The 17,715-nt window shown below is 49.8% G+C and overlaps 3 protein-coding genes across 11 annotated transcripts in view; 1 reads left to right on the top strand and 2 right to left on the bottom strand.

Moving 5' to 3' along the window:
• LOC145537959 (uncharacterized) overlaps nt 1–1,821 on the bottom strand; it is a 475,282-nt gene extending 473,461 nt beyond the window's left edge. For all 8 annotated transcript variants that reach the window (XM_081569004.1, XM_081569007.1, XM_081569005.1 and 5 more), the window contains exon 1: nt 1,678–1,821. The gene's annotated coding sequence lies outside the window, so the exon portion shown is untranslated. The remainder of the gene's footprint in view (nt 1–1,677) is intronic.
• Nucleotides 1,638–6,203, top strand: ADO (2-aminoethanethiol dioxygenase). The gene has a single exon (XM_081569003.1). The coding sequence runs from the start codon at nt 2,186–2,188 to the stop codon at nt 2,996–2,998; it is 813 nt and encodes a 270-aa protein (XP_081425129.1). The 5' UTR covers nt 1,638–2,185; the 3' UTR covers nt 2,999–6,203.
• Nucleotides 6,204–8,950: 2,747 nt separating this feature from the next.
• EGR2 (early growth response 2) lies at nt 8,951–15,614 on the bottom strand. Of its 2 annotated transcripts, none has more exons than XM_081569000.1 (3): nt 15,356–15,614; nt 12,755–12,863; nt 8,951–11,441 (listed from the first exon to the last, which is right to left on the bottom strand). In XM_081569000.1, the coding sequence occupies exons 1-3, from the start codon at nt 15,452–15,454 to the stop codon at nt 10,192–10,194; spliced, it is 1,458 nt and encodes a 485-aa protein (XP_081425126.1). In that variant the 5' UTR covers nt 15,455–15,614; the 3' UTR covers nt 8,951–10,191. The 2 variants fall into 2 exon arrangements, with proteins under 2 accessions (XP_081425126.1, XP_081425127.1); XM_081569001.1 differs by having other exon boundaries at nt 12,755–12,963; nt 15,356–15,567.
• Between the last annotated feature and the right edge of the window lie 2,101 nt (nt 15,615–17,715).

Here is a 17,715-nt window from a genome sequence, read left to right as displayed (position 1 = left end):
AGTACCTTAACAATGACAGGGATTCTCTGATGGCTCAAGCAGTAAAGAGTCTGCCTGCAACTCAGGAGACACAGAAGACACAGGTTCAATCCCTGGGTCAGGAAGATTCCCCTGGAGGAGGAAATGGCAACCCATTCCAGTATTCTTGCCTAGAAAATCCCATGGACAGAGGAGCCTGGTGGGCTACAGTCCATGAGGTCTCCAAGAGTCGGAAACAACTGAGCAGCCCCAGTGCATAGTGATTTGTGTTCTTCCAAAGGACCACTGTGCATCACCAGATATAATTAACAATGACGTGGCAACCCTGAAAACAAGTAAACCTTAAAATTGCTTTTCTGAAACAATCACTGTCTTCAATCAAAATCACTAAATATTAAGAACTGATTCACTATTTACAGATCAGTGCTTCTCAAATTGGGTTGATAACTAAGAATCACTTAAGGAGCATCTTAAAAATAAAAATTCTGGGCTTCACAGCAGTTCTTCTGAATCGGGGTTTGACCTCCAAATCTTTATTTTTATAAAGCTTCGCAGGGTTTTCTGATGAGTAAGGAGAATTCAGAATGTCTGTTACTCTGATTCCAGATTCTACAAGTGACTACATTGAGGACATAAAAGAGTAAAGTCTGCTAAAGACAGGCAACTTGTAAGTAGCACAGTAGGCTGGAAAAACAATATCCTAATTCTGCGTTTAACGCTTTCAACACCAACTCAAAATGCTGGTTTCGATAAAACTGTACTTATCTCTGCGCTGCTGCTTAGGCCCTGGCAATAATTCACTATCCTCTTGCAACTTATTCTCTCATCTGCAAACTGGGATTAATAATAATACCTATCTCTTAAGAGTTGCTGTGAGGATTAGTTTAATATTCATTAGGTGATGCTCCTAACACAACGCCTGGCATATACTGAGTGCTCATCAGACAGGTTACATAGCCCACTAAAAGAGCATGCCTTTTTTTAATTAGGGAGAATTTACTAAACCACTCCAATTTCAAAATGAGTAAGAAACCCATGTTTAGGTTCGGAAATCCAAAAGGACTTCAGACTCGGGGTAAGTTAAGATCAAGAGCTTGCCTGATTCTCTCACAACAGTTTCTCATAGGAGCCTCAGAATCATCTAGTGAACCAATCTCTGGACGAAGACCAGGACTCCGTATTTTTAGAATAACTCCCCTCCTCCCCTAACCAGGTGTTTCTTATGCAAACTCAGGTTTGATAGCCGTTAGTATACAGAATCAGTGACCAAATGTCCTCTCAAGCTCCTGCAAAAAAACTACTGCGCTCTGTAACCAGAAGAGCAGTGTCATCAGACCCTGATGCAAACAACAGCTGGGGACGGCTGTGGGGAGTAACTGTGGTGACCCTCTCATCTCCTCAGAAACAGAAAATTACGAAAGCGCGGTCCAGCAAACAGTGCTGCCTGTGCGGCCACAAGGAGCTAAAGTTAACTCAACAGCCTCCTTCCCAGGGCTAAGGCCACAGGAAAACGACCTTGGAGGGCGTACTAAGCCGGAGTGGCGCCACAAGGTTAACGACCCTCTTGCCCGGTTCCGGTGACGGCCAGGAGCCTACACTATACCACAAGCCAGACGATGGAAGTGCGTCACCCCACCATGCAGAGGAATGCCGGGAGTAGTAGTTAATTGGCTGTTTCCCTTGTGTGCCCCAATTCACCTTTTTTCTAAGAAGCAAACACCTTGGAACTGTAATGCAGGTCGATTTATGACCCACAAATCTCATCCTTCCCTTTTCCAGAAGACAAAGGGAACTCTCTCAGAGCGCATGCGGAATACCGGACCACAAGTCCCATCATGCTCTGCAGGGCGCCGGGAACGCCTGATCACCGTCGTAGGTGCGGGCCGCGTGAATGGAGCTTCTGGCGTAAAGCAAAGCCCGCCACCGTCCGCGCGGCCGGTACCTGCTCCCCGAGCGTGAGTGCGGGTTGTGGGCTGTGCGCGTGCGCGCTCAAAGGGGGCGCAAGGTGGGCACGCCCGGCCGTTGCCGGCGCGTGGCTGCTGAGGTTGGCAGCTGTAGTGCCGCGCGCCCGACTGACCGGTAGTTGCGGGGCCTCCAGCCTCGCTGGGGGCTGCTGGCAGCCGTGGCGGCCACCGGTGACCGCAAAGGGCGGAGGAAAACTGGGGGCGGGGGGGGGCGGCCTCGGCACGCGGAGGAACTGCAGGGCATGCCCCGAGACAACATGGCCTCCCTGATCCAACGGATCGCCCGCCAGGCGTGCCTCACCTTCCGGGGCAGCGGGGGCGGCCGCAGTTCTTCCGACCGCGGCGAGGCGCCAGGCCTGGAGGCGCCGGTGCCGCAGGGCTTCCCGGAGAACCTCAGCAAGCTGAAGAGCCTGCTGACCCAGGTCCGCGCGGAGGACCTGAACATCTCCCCGCGTAAGGCCACGCTGCAGCCGCTGCGGCCCAACCTGCCGCCCGTCACCTATATGCACATCTGCGAGACCGACGGCTTCAGCCTCGGCGTGTTCCTGCTCAAGAGCGGCACCTCCATCCCGCTGCACGACCACCCGGGCATGCACGGCATCCTCAAGGTGCTCTACGGGACTGTGCGCATCAGCTGCATGGACAAGCTGGAGGTGGGCAGCGGGCAGCGGCCGCGGGCCCCGCCACCAGAGCAGCAGTTCGAGCCGCCTCTGCAGCCCCGGGAGCGGGACGCGGTACAGCCGGGCGTGCTGCGCTCTCGAGCAGAGTACACGGAGGCCAGCGGCCCGTGCTTCCTCACGCCCCACCGGGACAACCTGCACCAGATCGACGCTGTGGACGGGCCCGCCGCCTTCCTGGACATCCTGGCCCCGCCCTACGACCCCGACGACGGCCGGGACTGCCACTATTACCGAGTGCTGGAGCCTGTCAGGGCCAAGGAGGCCTCCGGCTCGGCCTGTGACCTGCCCCGAGAAGTGTGGCTCCTGGAGACCCCGCAGGCCGATGACTTCTGGTGCGAGGGGGAGCCTTATCCAGGTCCCAAGGTCTTCCCTTGAAGCCGCCGGCGCCCGAAAGCGGTGGGCCGAACACTTGCCCTACTCAGATCTAGGCTTGGCTGGCCGCTACCCCATCACAAGGGCTTTCTTCCTTCCCCCAGTCTGGGCGTTGGATCTACTGGAATGGCAGTAGCCGCTTCCTCGGGAGTCTTGGGAAGCGCGGGCGACTGGATTGCAACCATCGGGCACGGTTTTGGGGGCGGAGTAGGCGGGGAAGCTAGGTTGTTTCCTGGCTCTGTCACTGCCACTGGGGTTTGGATTGGGGGGAGGGGGCAGGGGACTTATCTGAAGTGCTTCCATCTTAAAGCCATAATGAAAATTTTCTTTCCTCTGTTCCCATCCTATTCAAAATACACAAAGTGGTTTTCTCCGCTCTCCTCTGGGTAAATAGGGTTTGTTTTCCACTTGTGTCCTTATGTCCTTTTACTGCTTATTATTATAGTTCTAACTTATTGACTTTGCATGATGTAGTGGTTTGAATAGTTTTTAGTTCAAGTCATTGGTAAAAACTAGGTTTAAAGAGCTGAGCTATTTAAAGTGAGCTGTCCGGCCTAATTAAGTTTTGTGAAAATGAAATCCATTTTTTCAGAGTTGAGGGATTACACTCAAACTAACTATGCATGTAGAGGACAAGATTTCTTTTCTTTCCTCCCCTTGCCCAGTAACCATATCTCGGTTATGCTGGCAGCAAACACTAAGCAACTCAAGCACCTGTATATCTCAGTGATCTCAAATGATCAGTTAGGGCTTCCCCACTGAGTCTCCAGATCTAGAGTTGAGCAGATGTTTTTATTGTAGGTTCGTCTTCAATGCAAAAACTGTATTATCCTGAAGTGACTTTTATGTCTTAGTGTACTTTAGAAAGTAATAAAGTAATTCTGTATTTTCTAACCAGAGCTGAATCAGTATGCTTCCAAACAACTGAATGTAAAACACTGGTAGCCAGCTGTTGAATTGTGTGTGCCCCTATTTACTTTCAGTATTTTCCTGCAAAAGTAGAGGAAAACATTGATGACTGTTTCAAATTCTCTCAGGAGCTCTAATATTCCAGGGGTTGGTGGTTCCAGCTGTGTTGTTGCTGGCAATGTTCTTAGAACTGTCACCCTCAAATAGGAGAGAGTCAGTGCTTCCTTCGTCTGGGGTGGGTTTTCTGCAGGAAGAGAGGCACAGATAACCAGCGCTAGAGGATTGAGAATTGACTATGCTGCTAGCCACTTTAGGGCACCCAAACTTGGGACAAAACACTTCCCACTTTGAACCTCTTGAACAGTTGTGCTATCTGTGACTAGTTTTATCTTTGTCCTTTTAATAGTCTGAGCAGCTTTACCTTGTTTACAAATGTATTGACACCATTTGCTTCAGGCCAAGGAACACTCCGGTTTCCCCCTTTTTACTATTTATAGGATTCCTTTTTTCACAAAACTTTTAATAAAAACAAACTGTAGAAATAAACACATTAAAATTTGCCCAGCTGTTGTCTAAGCCCTCTTGATTGACTTACCCAGGTGGTAATTGAGTTCTAATATCTAATAAAGAGGGATTTGCTATTGGTGGAAAGTGATGACCCGGTAGGGAAGCAGTATGTGCCTTTGCCTCTTTGCACACTGAGTTACAGAGGCCCAGAGTGAAGGAAGGTTTGTTGCCAAACTTAGAATGGAAAAGCAAATTCTTAATGATTTTTCTTAAAAAACAAAAAAGATGGTACTCAACATGATATACCACTGTGCTGTAAAACCTCACAGAGGCATAACGCATTTCTTACAGGTTGCTAAGTTGTTTTATGACAGTGTCCCATTCTGGTGTGATTTATTATACCTTAGGGGGAGTTTGAAGCACTTCTTCATGCTGTTTTGTTTGAAATTAAGTTCTAGATATGCAAATGATGACTTCCTTTAAAATTGTTCACAGGGGTTTTTTTTCATAACAGTGATGAATGTGTGTGATTATCAATTACATACCTACCTGTTTTGAATTACATTGTAGCAAAAAGTTGACCAACTTAGAACAGTTGTTGATGATGATGTTTTAAGGTATAATACAACCTGGAGTACATTAAACTAATCTACAAAAACTCATTCTGGCAATAGGACAGTAATAAAGGAGGAATTGTTTTTCCAAACTTCATTATGAAAATTTTTAAAGTTTTCAAGTACAAACAAGTTGAATGAAAAGACTAAGGTGCTTTTCAAAAGAGTAACTGAAATTATCGCAAGCCAAACAGCAATATATATCTAATTTAGTTCAGTAAGAACAGTGGCACTTTTGGTTCACTAATAAATTCTGAGTAAATTAATGGTGAAAACAAAATTAACTTGTTTTAGTGAGCCACTGAGGAAAGAATACCCTTAACACAAAGACAAAATATGCAGAAAAGCCTTGCACCTTTCTGCATAAACTCTTAGATATGATCATGTGCTGCTGTTGTGTTTCCTTATACTCCTGTAATATGGGTAACAACTGTGGAAAAAAGTTGTCTTCTCCTACAAAGACTAATGAGCACAATGATACTAATCATTTAACTTTTCTGTTGAATAACAAATGCAATAACTGCCTCTCATCGATGAAAGTTTGTCTAATACTTCTAAAGCTTTTTAATTCTCTGGTTATATCAATTTAGAGTATTATATATCTACCTACTACTTTATGGGAATTGTTTTTTTTTTAATAAGTCTGAATTGCATGGATGGAATTTACACTAACTGCTGTTTACCAGTGAAACTGATGAACCATTTTTTAAACTAATGTATGTTGGTCAACAGGAGTGGGTTATCTGACCTTTCAACACTAACAGCCTTTAACTTTTCCCCAAAACAACACCTTTTATTCCTTCTGCATTATCCCCTTCTAGGTGCATTAGTCTAGGCATCTCAGGAGGATTCTTGTCACTGATATATTCCAGATGGTAGAATCTTGTGCTCTAGTTCTGCTCACTGAAGAAGCAATAGTGTGTCTTTAATTCAGGACTCTGCCAATTACTATTCAACTCTAACCTGAAGGCAGGGCCACTCTTGTAACTCTCCTGTTCGGAATTCAGAACTTCACATCACACACAGAAGCTGACCATTGATTCTTACAGTGCAATGAGTGTCAAAGGAGGAAATCATTTGTTAAGCCCCATATAGATAACGAATCTTCTGATCTGGGGTGTTTACATTTCTGGATTAAAATCTGTACTTATGGAAAATAAAGGCATTTTGAAATTGTTTAGAGGTAATCTCATTTGATTATTGCAAAATGGAGAAGGAATATATTACTTGCTATGATGTCTATATTTGAATTACTGTAAAAGGTTCACAGTCTGTATGGTAAGAGTATGTTGTACTAAAAAACTGAGGGTCTTCTGGAGATTCTAAAGTCCAAGTAATAATATAAACTTAATAGTTTATTTCCCTGTGTGTGATCTTTGAAACAGCCTGATTGAAAACACATCTGAAATTATCTAACATGAAACCACACTATTTTGCTGCAACAAAAATACTGCTTTTATATTTAACCTAAGGAAAATAAGCTAGTGGAGAAAAAAGAAAAACAACTTTCATTCTTGGAGGAAGGAATCTTTGGACTTAAATATTTTCTTGTCTTTGCTTTTTCTGTAAAACTTGTTTAACTACTTTGGATTGGCAGCATTGTAGGCACTTGTGGTGAGGTGATTATGACCTTTCCTTCCCACCACCGCCCCCAAAGTTGTATTGAACTGTTAAAATGTCACTACAACCATTTTTAATATATACCAAACAATTTGCCTTAGTTTCATTAGCAGTTAGGATATTGAAATTAAATAGCCTGGTTTACAAATAGTTGGAAACCTAACCTAAAATTAGTAGACCTATTTTTAATGTGTGCTGAACCATCTCAACTGCATTATGATCTTTAAGGAATTAGTCTCTGGATATTTATTTTTAATAAGAATTCCCAGTAACAGCTGAAACATCTATATTATTTAATAAAGCATATTGACAAAAAGAGAGCAGACATATTAGCTTTATATGCTTTATTTCTTGGGCAGAGTGAAAAAAATGAGACGCCTGTGAAAAGTATCCTGAATGTTTCAAGCTGAGTAAAATACAATAAAGATTGACCTAACATGTTGGAATCAAGGAGTAAAACCCAGAAAGTTGGCTCTGAAAAAACACCAAGGTGTATTTCTTATGGTATGGTAATGCCAGGTCACTGAACCCACATCAAGGCAAAAGTGACTGTGTAATCAATTTGACTATCAAAATGTCTTTCATCTTATTAAAAAAAAGACTTGAGTCTGTTGCTTTGTAAATGATTGTTTACCTTGTCTTGATTGAAGGTGCTCTAAAATTAAAACTTGGCAAGACAATTATAAATCACAGAAAACTTAAGTGTATTTATGGCTTCCCTGGTGGCTCAGGTTGTAAAGAATCTGCCTGCAACGTGGGAGACCTGGGTTCGATCCCTGGATCAGAAAAGTCCCCTGGAATGGCACCCCACTCCGGTATTGTTGCTTTGAGAATCTCATGGACAGGAGCCTGGCGGGCTACGGTCTATGTGATGGCAAAGAGTCCGACCTGTCTGAGCAACTAACATTTCATTTTCATTTAGGTTTATTTTAATTTAATGATGTTTTAGCAGAGTATTATTAAAAACAATTATCAAAATGTGGCATTGTTGTATACGTAACTTCTTTAACAAAATTGGCCAAGCAAGGATGATACTCTGCCAACAAGCTAGGAAATAATGAATCTAATGGGATGACACCAGTCACTAGAACGATCTGACACCGGAGTTTAGAAAGTTCCATTTAGTAGTTATGAGAGGTATTGTGCATCTTTGAAATAAGGACAGGGAAGAGATAAGGGTTAATTATCCCCGCAAATCAGATTTCAAATTCTAGTGCTGTTAAGGGCCAAAAAAGAGTTTCTCTGAGTAGCAGCCACTGTCTGCTACTCTAAAATACAAGTGATCTATTATCAGCCATGTCTTAGTGACAAAGGAGAGACGACACAGTTTTCAGATGATGTATCTAGACAGTGGGCATTCCAATGTGTTACACTTGTGTAAGGATCCAGAGGCAGAGAGTGAAGATAAATATTATTCAGGTCCAGTTTTAGAGTAAAAAAGATAACTTCACAAAGACAATGTATTGTATTATAGATAGATATTGGGGGGGGGCAGTTAATTTATATTTTAAAATCACTACAAAAGGCTTGTACTAAAATGACCCCTAGAGTATTGTTTTGCAAAGCATTATCCAACGAAGGGCCATATTTGCCTATTTGATTCATATTGTCTTGAGATTTTAAGGCTGGTGTACACCTTTATCATCTAAAAAGCTGAGTATTTGTCTCTGGACCCACTAGACCTATGGTAGAGAATGATCCTTCCAAATGGGTGTAATCGGGGAGATAGCTGGAGAGAAATGAGTCCTGGGGTAATTCCTTTGGTAGCCCATTAATGCTGTCATCAGCAGTGTCTGAGTGCATTTTTGATCAGAAGAGGCGATAGCGCTTTTCAAAAAGTTTTCTGTGGTCATGAGACTAATCCTGGAATCTGAAAGTCATTTCCAGCTTGACCACGCCACCACACTTTCCACAAAGCCACATCTCGTCTGAGTTCCAGGCTCTGGTCAGGGTTCTGAAAGCAGTTGCAAATATGTAGTCTCCGAGTGGGCACTTGTTTGTAAGTATTTATTTTCCGGAGCCCACTCAGGAGCAGTGAGAAGCTATAGGCTGATACAGAGGACGGAACAATGAGTCAAAACAACGCCTCCCCACTTTTACACTAATGCATGGGGGAAATCCCCGAAGGCTAGCGAATGCTCTGAGTTTGATTATGAATGGAGATTGCTTTGCCGCAAGAGGGCTAGTGTGGAAAGACGAGCAAAGAAAACTTGGAGATCATGGCTTGGTCAAAGTACTAAAACCCACTGGGTACTGTTGAAGTCACACCCAATAAATTTTGCATAAATAATTTCTGCAGCAAAAATATTGTTGAAAAGTATTTATTTACACTATAGTCATAAACCATTCATTATCTGAACTTTAGTTAGTGGTTTTGTGTTAGAATAAATCATTTGTATTTCCACAACTATTAAGAGCTAATAACCAAACAAGTCAGCTCCAGTAACATTATTTACATTCCTATCTGCAATTTGACTACAAAGGTAACACTTTTAAGTCACAAAACAGAGCATACAAAAATATACTTTCTAAAAAAAATTCCAAATATTAATAGGCAGAAATATACAGCCATACTAAACCCAGGGAGTGATTTTTTTTTCTCCATAGTAAGGCAACCCATTTACATGCAGACCCTGTAACATTGTCTACATCACACAAGGCACCAAGGACACGTCCAACACAATTGCATGCATCCTAGTTTCAGAGAATATATGTACACCCCCCTTTAAATAAGTTAACCTCTGACTCATTGCGAGAGATCATAAATGTTTTTCTTTTCCCAAAGGTTCAGAACTTGGAGAACAGTGCACATCAAAAATACACAAAATCTGAATGGATATACACTGAAAAAATAGTCTTTACGTTTCTCAAACCACTCAAAAAGGAGCAGGTATTGCTATGTCCCTCCCATCACATTGCACTTCTGTTCTCTAAGTTTATAATACATATTGCTTAAAGGGTTGAGATGACTAGATAAGCTTTGATTCACTTCTAGGGCAACAGAATGCAGCGTAAAGGCCATGCTTCACCCACTGTACAGCATTCCTCAAATCAGTCCCAGGCCATTAAAGTGCACATCAGCTTTGCTTCTGCCTTTTTGCTGTCCCCATCTGAAGGGATCAGCATCTCCCAAACTACTGTAGAAAAAGTCTCAAATCAGTTCTGACATCCAGAGTCAAAAAACTGTAACCAGTCAAAATAAGAGAGGGGCAACAAAACCTAGTCAAACAACCCTTTAAAGTAGGGCCAGGCATCAGCCCTCTAGGCCAGAGGCCCCCCACCCAACTCCTTTCGGAGCCTCCCCATTACTTTGGGGTGACAGTCAACTCACCTAGGCCAGACTAAGGTGGGCTAAGTTTTAGGAAGGACCTGCTTCTAAGTGGAAAGGAGGGGGCGGGGTGGGGGGCAGTGCTAGGCTCCTTCAAGGCCCTTTGCCCAACGAAATGAGGGAAGGGCAGGAATGGGTGGTAGTGTTTGTCGTGCAGATCCAATGGACGAAGGGCCTCTGGGGCCTCAAAGAGCTGGTGTGTCAACCTGAGTCCCATCTCAGGGCGTCCGGGTCCGAGACGAGCAAGGGCCGAGGGACCCTCCACCAATAGTGCTGCTGTTGCTGCTGCACAGGGTCCCCCCGGCCTGCGCGCCCCCGCTGCACGAGGCGCTGGAGGCGGCCGGCACCGCCGAGGACGGGGCGCTGCTCTTGCGCTCCTTCTGTCTCAGGTGGATCTTGGTGTGGCGCTTCCTCTCATCACTGCGGGCAAACTTGCGGCCGCAGTAATCACAGGCAAAGGGCTTCTCGCCAGTGTGGGTGCGGATGTGGGTAGTGAGGTGGTCGCTGCGGCTGAAGTTGCGCATGCAGATCCGACACTGGAAGGGCTTGTGCCCCGTGTGGATTCGGATGTGCCTGGTTAGCTCGTCCGAGCGGGAGAAGCGCCGGTCACAGCCTTCCGCTGGGCACGGGTAGGGCCTCTCGTGCACTGGGGTCTTGCTTGGCCTGTTGGGGTACTTTCGAGGCCTCAGAATGGGCCGCAGTGGCAGATGGTGTGGGTTGTAGGCGGCCGCGGCAGCCGCTGCCGAGCCGGTGCCAGGTAGCCGGGGTCCCTCGCTGCCTGCGCCGGCCCCTGGCCCTGTGGCCCCAGCACTGGGCCCTCCCAGGGTAAAGTTGCGGATGGTGGAGAGCGGAGTGAGTGGAGGGGGGACTCTCAGGGAGTCCAGGGGGCAGGGAAAGGGCTTGCGGTCTGGGCCAGCTGTACCGTGTAGGTCTCTCTGGCATTGTGAGGGGAAAAATCCAGGGTAGTCTGGAATCATGGGGAAGAGACTTGGGTCCGTGGCTGGCTTGGGGGACGGATAGGAAGGAGGTGGTGGGTAGGCCAGAGAGGAGGAAGTGGAGGTGGTGGCTGCTGATAGGAACACAGAGGGGTCCTGGTAGAGGTCTCCTCCACAGCCTGCATAAGGAGGCGGTGGCGGCGGAGTGTAGAGGTGGTCCAGGTCAGGCTGGGTCTGGGACATGGTGCACACACCCAAGGGTCCAGTGGCCAGTGGGTTGGGGGAGGCAGAGGTGACGCTGGAAGAGGCTGTGGTAGAAGCTGGAGAGGTGACCCCCTGCAGAATGCCTGCACTCACAATGTTGATGATACCTTCTGGGTAGCAGCCGGCACCAGGGTACTGGGGGTCAATGGAGAACTTGCCCATGTAAGTGAAGGTCTGGTTTCTGGGTGCAGAGACCGGAGCAAAGCTGCTGGGATACGGAAGATCCAAGGACCTCTTCTCTCCAGTCATGTCAATGTTGATCATGCCATCTGGGGAGGGGAAAAGAAGAATGGAGGTGAAGCATCGAGAATGCAGCCAAGAATCCCTTCTCACCCTTCTGTCTCACATGAGTCCCACCCCAAGGACCCCAGCACTGTAAAGCCGGGGCAGAATTCAACAGGTGGGGAAATTGTGGCCCAAAGACAGTAAGAAGAGGCTAGCCCAGGATCCTACTGTGGCAGCCAGCCACAGTCTAGGATTCAAACTACTTCCAGGAAAGCAGGATGAGCTACTCCCAATCCCCCACATAGAGCCATCTGTGGCTCCAGTCCCCAATGAAAACACCCAATAATAGCAGCAGCAGTATTAAAAATTCCCCATCTGCCTGGAACTTCTCTCTCTCCTTTGCCTGAGGTCCCACGGCTAGGGCAGACACTACCCAGGAGACTGACCCCAGCCAGTGCAGCGAAGGTGTCAGCCTGAGAGGTGAGCCAAAGAAGGGGGTCATTGATTTCCCGGCTGCTCCCCACCCCAGGTTCCTTCCTTCCCTCCTTCTCCCGCTGCTGGAGGGAATCGGGCTCTGCCATGGAAGGAGCCTACAGGTTTCCTTTCCCATTCTTTTTAGCCTTGTCCCACACCTGCGCGGCCTCACCTCGGCCCAAAGATAGTGGCAGGGCTTCGGGGAAGGTGCGCAGGCTTCGGGAGACCAGTTGCCACCACCAAGGAAACTCGCGGCGCCGGTGCCCTACGGGCCTCCCTCGGCAGCCACGGGGCTGCTTCCCGCCGTTACCCGCCCTCCATCTCCTCCTCCTCGCCGGGCCAACCCCCTCAACTTCGTGGGCAGCGCGCAGGTGGGGGCGCTCCTTCAGACCTCAGAGGGAGCGCGCTCCGAGATTTTCTCCCGGTCTCCTCTATCGAGGAGGAAGCGGCGGACGCTTTCCTCGGGCATCCCCGCCGCTCCGCTCTCCAGAAGCTCAGCTTTCCCCCTGAGCCCCTAACTTCCCCATCACTTTGCCCCTACCCCAGGATCGGGGAGGTTGGGGTGCCGCCGGCAGAAAGGCTCACATAAGCCCCGCAGCCTGGTGGGGCACCACCTCCTACTCTTATCCCTGAGCCCGCCCGGGGCTGGGCGCGCCGCGGCGCACGCACGCCGGTTCGCTGGCAACCTGGTGCATCTGACCGCGCGCCCAGCTCCAACGCCCGGGTCCCCGCTCCCGCTTTCCTCCTGTATCCCCTTCTATTCTTCAAATCCAGTTCAATCAACACCTTCCACCTCTCCTCCAAGTCCCGCACACGCACGAAAACCCACCCACCACCTCCGAGCTGCGTGGGTCCCGGTTCGCGAAGGGGGCACGCGGCTTACCTCCGGCCACTCCGTTCATCTGGTCAAAGGGGCCTCCCAGTTCGGCATTGGGGAAAATGGTCACCGACGTGGGGGCGAGGTCCTCCACCGGGTAGATGTTGTCAGACAGCTGGTGCACAAAACCACTGAGAGTTACTGGGATTTTGTCTACGGCCTTGGCGGTCATCATTTGCTCCTCGCACAACCTGGAGACCCAACTCCCTCGCTACCTGGAGTGTCAGAGAAGCCGTTTTGGAGAGGGATTGGACTGAGCCTAGGTTGGTATCTCCTTGTGCCCTCCACACTTAAAAGCAACTACCCCCCTCAAAAAAAAAAATCTAACAGATCTAAAACTAGCAAACAAGTTGCTGGTTTTTTAAGAAGAAAGATGGCTATTTGCCACTGACTCTCTCCTGGGTTCCGGCTGGGAAGCCAGGAGTCGCTGGTGTAGTGTTATTATAACAGTCAGTGTGTCCCCTCGCCGAGCTATTAATCAATTGCTGCTCTCTCGGTTAGACGGAAAGTGTTGCTCTAAGTATTTATGGACAGGTCCTCAATGCCCGTGACGTCACTGCCCATATATGGACTGAGGAACAGGGCTGGGCCTGGCGGCTTTTGCCGTCACATGGCCTATTTGCATAGGGGCTCGGCTGCGCGGGCTCCTCCGGGCTAGCGACTCCCAGCTTGCAGCCCGCGGGGGTCTGGGGCAGGCGGCCCGAGCCGCAGCCCGGGTCCAGGGCTCAGAGCCCGGCAGGGATGGGGTGCGCCACCGGTCCGGCTTAGGCCACTGTGGGAGAGCGATCGGGTCCCAGCGGCAGCGCGGCCTCCCGGGCGGGGAGGAATTCCGGTTCTCCCGGACTTTCCAAAAAAGGCGAAGATCCGGTGCCGGCAGCTCCGCCTCCCCAGCCCTTGTTTGGGAGCCATTCCGGAAAATTAAACTTCGGAAAGAAACCGAACGGAGCCGACACACTACAGTCAAACCCCTACTCACTTTCTTGGCAGCTCAACCGCAAGCAAAAGAAGGCAGAAAAAAAAGAAAAAGCGGCATGCATTCACGGAAGCTGACTGCTTTTTTCTGAATTACTTGGTGGAAAGAAGTGGCTGGTGATAAGAGTGAATGCGGTATTGCTTTTTTGGAAAGTCTGTTCTATTTATACAGGAGCGAAAACGGAACAGGTTTGGGGTTGTTTGTTTGTTTAAGTATTTTGGGCACCTTGAGGGGAGGGTAGACCCTCGGAGGAGCAGATAACTGCGGGGAGCTTCGAGAGAAATCCTCAGCTGGAGACACCCCCCTTCCTCTGCCCGCGCGCTCCCCGCCCCCCTTCAGCTGCTGCGCTTAGCGGGCGCCCTTCCCGGCGCGTCTGGGCGGTCGGCTGTGTGGGGGCGTCCAGATGGAGGTTTGGACACTAACCCGGCCCCGCCACACACGCACACACACTCTTACACTCACACGCGCTCCACTTCCGCTACACACACTCCAGCCCCCGCCGCCTTCTTCACACACCCACTCGCACACCTTACGCTACACACCTCCCTGTTGACAGCGCGCCCGTGCGTCCGCCTCGCCAACAGAGTGACTGGTCGACAAGAGCGGGTGCTGGGTTTGCTCGACAGGGTGCTCTGCGAAAACACCCATCCTCATCTTCACACTGCCTGGACCGGCCGCCACCGCAGTCCCCCACCCCCAAAACCCTCCGGAGAGGCGCTCTGCCCGCACCCGAGCCCTACTCCAAAACACACATTAAGAGGAATATTCTTTCCTTCCCTGGCCAAGAGCCACCTCGGAGAGCCCAGCGAGGTCCAGAGTGATAGCAAACGGTGACGCTAACGCCAGTTTCGAGTCGCCATCACCGTACACACTTTTACCTTTGAGAGTTAAAAAAACAAAACAAAAAACTGGCCCCGATAAGAACCTTTATGCTTAGTTCTCAAAACAATTTTTAAACTTTTCAGAGGTCCAGACTCTGGTCGGCTATTGTGACCTCTTCTATCTCCTGGCGCGCCCTGGCCCGCCTTGGGAGCGCTCCGAGCCTGGCCGGGGCCTCGTAGGAGGCTGGTCTCAGTTGCTCAAGCCTGGAGAGCGGCCGCCTGCCACCCCTCTCCCTCCCCCAAAGCAGCCGAGGCCTGGGGCCGTGCGCGAGACTGACTCTAGGGCCCGGCCGTGCCCTAGCCCGCGGCTAGCCAGGACAGTCTCAGCCTCGCGGGGGCGCGGGCGACCGAGAGCCACGGCGCCACGCCGTGGAGGCAGCGCGGCGCTGCAGGCGGCTCTCCCGCCGCTCACCTGCCGCGGCGAGCCCGCTCCCTCCCGGCCCCGCGCGCGCGGCGGTCAGGGCCGCGGGGCGGCGGTGAGCGGCCTCCGCTCCTCTTCCCGCGCTCCGCTTCTCCCTCTGCCCGCCTCGAAATTGGCCGGCCATCTTCCTGACTTCAAACACCCAGAGAAATTTTAGGAAAGTTTCTTGCTGGCGCTGCGCGCTCTTTTCCAATTGGAGATAAAAATAAAAGGGGAAAGGCAGGAAGTCGCGGCAAGATTAGCACCCTTGTAGGTTACCCCCATCCTCGGCTAAAACGTGAAAAGTTCCCGTTTCTTTAAAAAGGAAGAATAAAAGAAAGCTGCACTCTTACCACGTGCGCCAGCCCGCTCCGCCTGCACTCCGGCCAGTCCTGCGGCCCCCGCGCTGACCACCGGCAAGACGACGCCTCGGAGGGGAGCCCGACTCGCATCTCCAGCCCTGAGTCCGAAAGAGTTGGGGGGGGACCGAATTATGCAAATATGGGTCGTGGCAGCGGGGCTCGGGTTACGTCCCCCGCCGGCCTCCGAGGTGAGGCACCCACCGGCCGCAAGAGCGGGCGCCGCGACTGGTTGCGCTTCGCTCCTCTCCACGCACGTGGGCGGGCGGGCGAGTCACCGGGGCCGCCCCGCGGTGGGCGCAGCTGCCAACCTCGCGGGCGGCCACCGCGCGCCGCCCCGAGGGGGAGCTCCTGGACGTCCGAGTGCGAGTGCCGGGCGAGCTGGGCGCAGAGGGCAGGACACAGGCCAGGGGCTGCCCGGGAAGGGGTGAGCCGCGCAGTCTGCAGCGGCTACCCTTACCGAAGGAGGAGGCTGAGTGGGGGTCAGATGGGGGATGGGACCCCAACGAGGAGAGGCAGGCTTACCCGGCCCGTCAGAGAAGCTCATTAGAGTAAATGGGAGTGACCGACACTGGAATTATTCGCAGTTTTCCAACAACTCACACCTCCTTATGAGCTGCGCCACGTCAAGCCAGCCTTGCGCCAGGGGTGGGTTGGGGGCAGGGGCAAACAACAGCGGCAAGTAGGCTTTGCACGCTCCGGGGAAAGGTGCCTGGGGCCAGTCCTGGGAGGCCTTCCCTGAACCTCCGCTGGAAACGGGTCAGTAGATTCTCTCTCCCCTTTCCTCTCTCCCTCTGTCCTCTTCCTCTCTCTCCCTCTGCCTCCCTCAGCCCCTTATAAGAGTAATAATAAAGTCCATGCATACTCATCTCAAGGCAGCCATCCTGAGGATGGGTAATAAATTCGGAAAGCTGAAGTAACTTGCCTAGGTCGCGCAGCTGATAAGTGGCGGTGTCCAAACTTGCAACCGGCTCTTCCGACTCCAAGTACAATGCTCTGGATACTACATTATTCGTATGCTGCTGCTGCTGCTAAGTCGCTTCAGTCGTGTCCGACTCTGTGCGACCCCATGGACTGTAGCCTACCAGGCTCCTCCGTCCGTGGGATTTTCCAGGCAAGAGTACTGGAGTGGGGTGATTATTCGTATGGGAAAACCCAATTCCAGAAAGAGAACGGCTCTTCGAGGGCTGGGAGCCTGGTTCAGCCCGTTAGGAAAGGAAACAGGTCACCTTCGACAGCTTCATCTTTTTCCTTTGGCATTTCTGAGGAAAAGAGGAAAGCTGAAGTCAGGGATTTCAAGAAGATGGGACAAGGTACTGTCATGGACATACCCCTCTCCCCAGATTGAAGGAAGAATTTGAGTTCTTTGTCTTTCCTAGGCCGTGTTATGGATGGAGTGACCAGGTTCCCACAAAGCTAGCATACTAATAGGCCCAGTAATAAGAGAAGCCAATCCCACAGTATCCTTCCTGGAGTGAAGAAGTGAGAGAGAGGGGAAAAAAAAAACAAAGGTAGAGACAAATAAAAATCCTAAAGGTGTTTACAGAGTAAGATACTGTGCCTGGGAGGCGAAGAAGGGGGAAGGTGGCAGTTGAACACAGAGATGTACCGTGGTTTCTACTTTTAGGCAGTTGAGTCTATTCTGATCAAAAGCTGAACAAATACTTTTCTTTATAATTGTTAAAATGCTCAAGCAAATGGAATGCTCCAAGATGGATCAGTGTTATTAAAAAAGAGTAGCAGATTGATGCCAGATTCTGATTTGCTTTGTCCTGATTCCAGACCCAGAGAGTACAAGAGGAAGGAAGCAGAGGAGCCCCTTAGGCCTGCCCTGTGATGGGGGTGAGGAGGAAAGGAGGCAGCCTGAGGGTCTTGGCTGGCCCTCGAGGTCTACGCACTGAGTGGTTTTCAGCTTTTTTCCACAGTGTGGACTTGAGAATCACTCAGTCAGCCAGGAGGCATGTCACAAGTAACTTGTTAACATTTGTATTTTGATTTATTAAGAAATATTTTTAAACATTTTTATAGACTATCCCTATTGTCATTTTCACTCACTTCCATTCTAACACTGACACTAGAGTGAAAAAGAAGTGTCAGAATTGCCTTTAACTATGGACACACACAAGGGTGTGAATCCTGAACTCAAAAAGCATAGCTCTGTGAACCTCAGTGATGAACAGACTAATTGCCGACTCTGCCATTCAGCCAAACCTTTCTTAAAGGTGCCCCTCTGTGCTGAGAAAACTGGTAAGTGCCTTCCTGCATTCAGCATCTCACTATGAATCTGGTAATCTCAGGGACTGGAAACCAAACCGAGATTATGCCAAAGTTGTTGTGAAGCCTGAGAGAATCAT

Source organism: Giraffa tippelskirchi, chromosome 2 (genome assembly GCF_054371585.1).
Source record: "Giraffa tippelskirchi isolate mGirTip1 chromosome 2, T2T-mGirTip1v1.2.pri, whole genome shotgun sequence".
In the NCBI taxonomy this organism is placed as follows: Eukaryota; Metazoa; Chordata; class Mammalia; order Artiodactyla; family Giraffidae; genus Giraffa; species Giraffa tippelskirchi.
The sequence above is the reverse complement of the archived record's forward strand: the minus strand, read 5'-3'. Positions and strand labels throughout refer to the sequence as shown.

Excerpts from the sequence above, each read along its gene's own strand:
- ADO (XM_081569003.1), top strand. The coding sequence starts at position 2,186 with ATGCCCCGAGACAACATGGCCTCCCTGATCCAACGGATCGCCCGCCAG.
- EGR2 (XM_081569000.1), bottom strand. The coding sequence starts at position 15,454 with ATGCGAGTCGGGCTCCCCTCCGAGGCGTCGTCTTGCCGGTGGTCAGCG. Across the intron at positions 12,864-15,355 it reads GGAGCGGGCTGGCGCACGTG|CTGTCTGACAACATCTACCC; the intron begins GTAAGAGTGCAG and ends TTTGTGCACCAG. Across the intron at positions 11,442-12,754 it reads GATGAACGGAGTGGCCGGAG|ATGGCATGATCAACATTGAC; the intron begins GTAAGCCGCGTG and ends TCCCCTCCCCAG.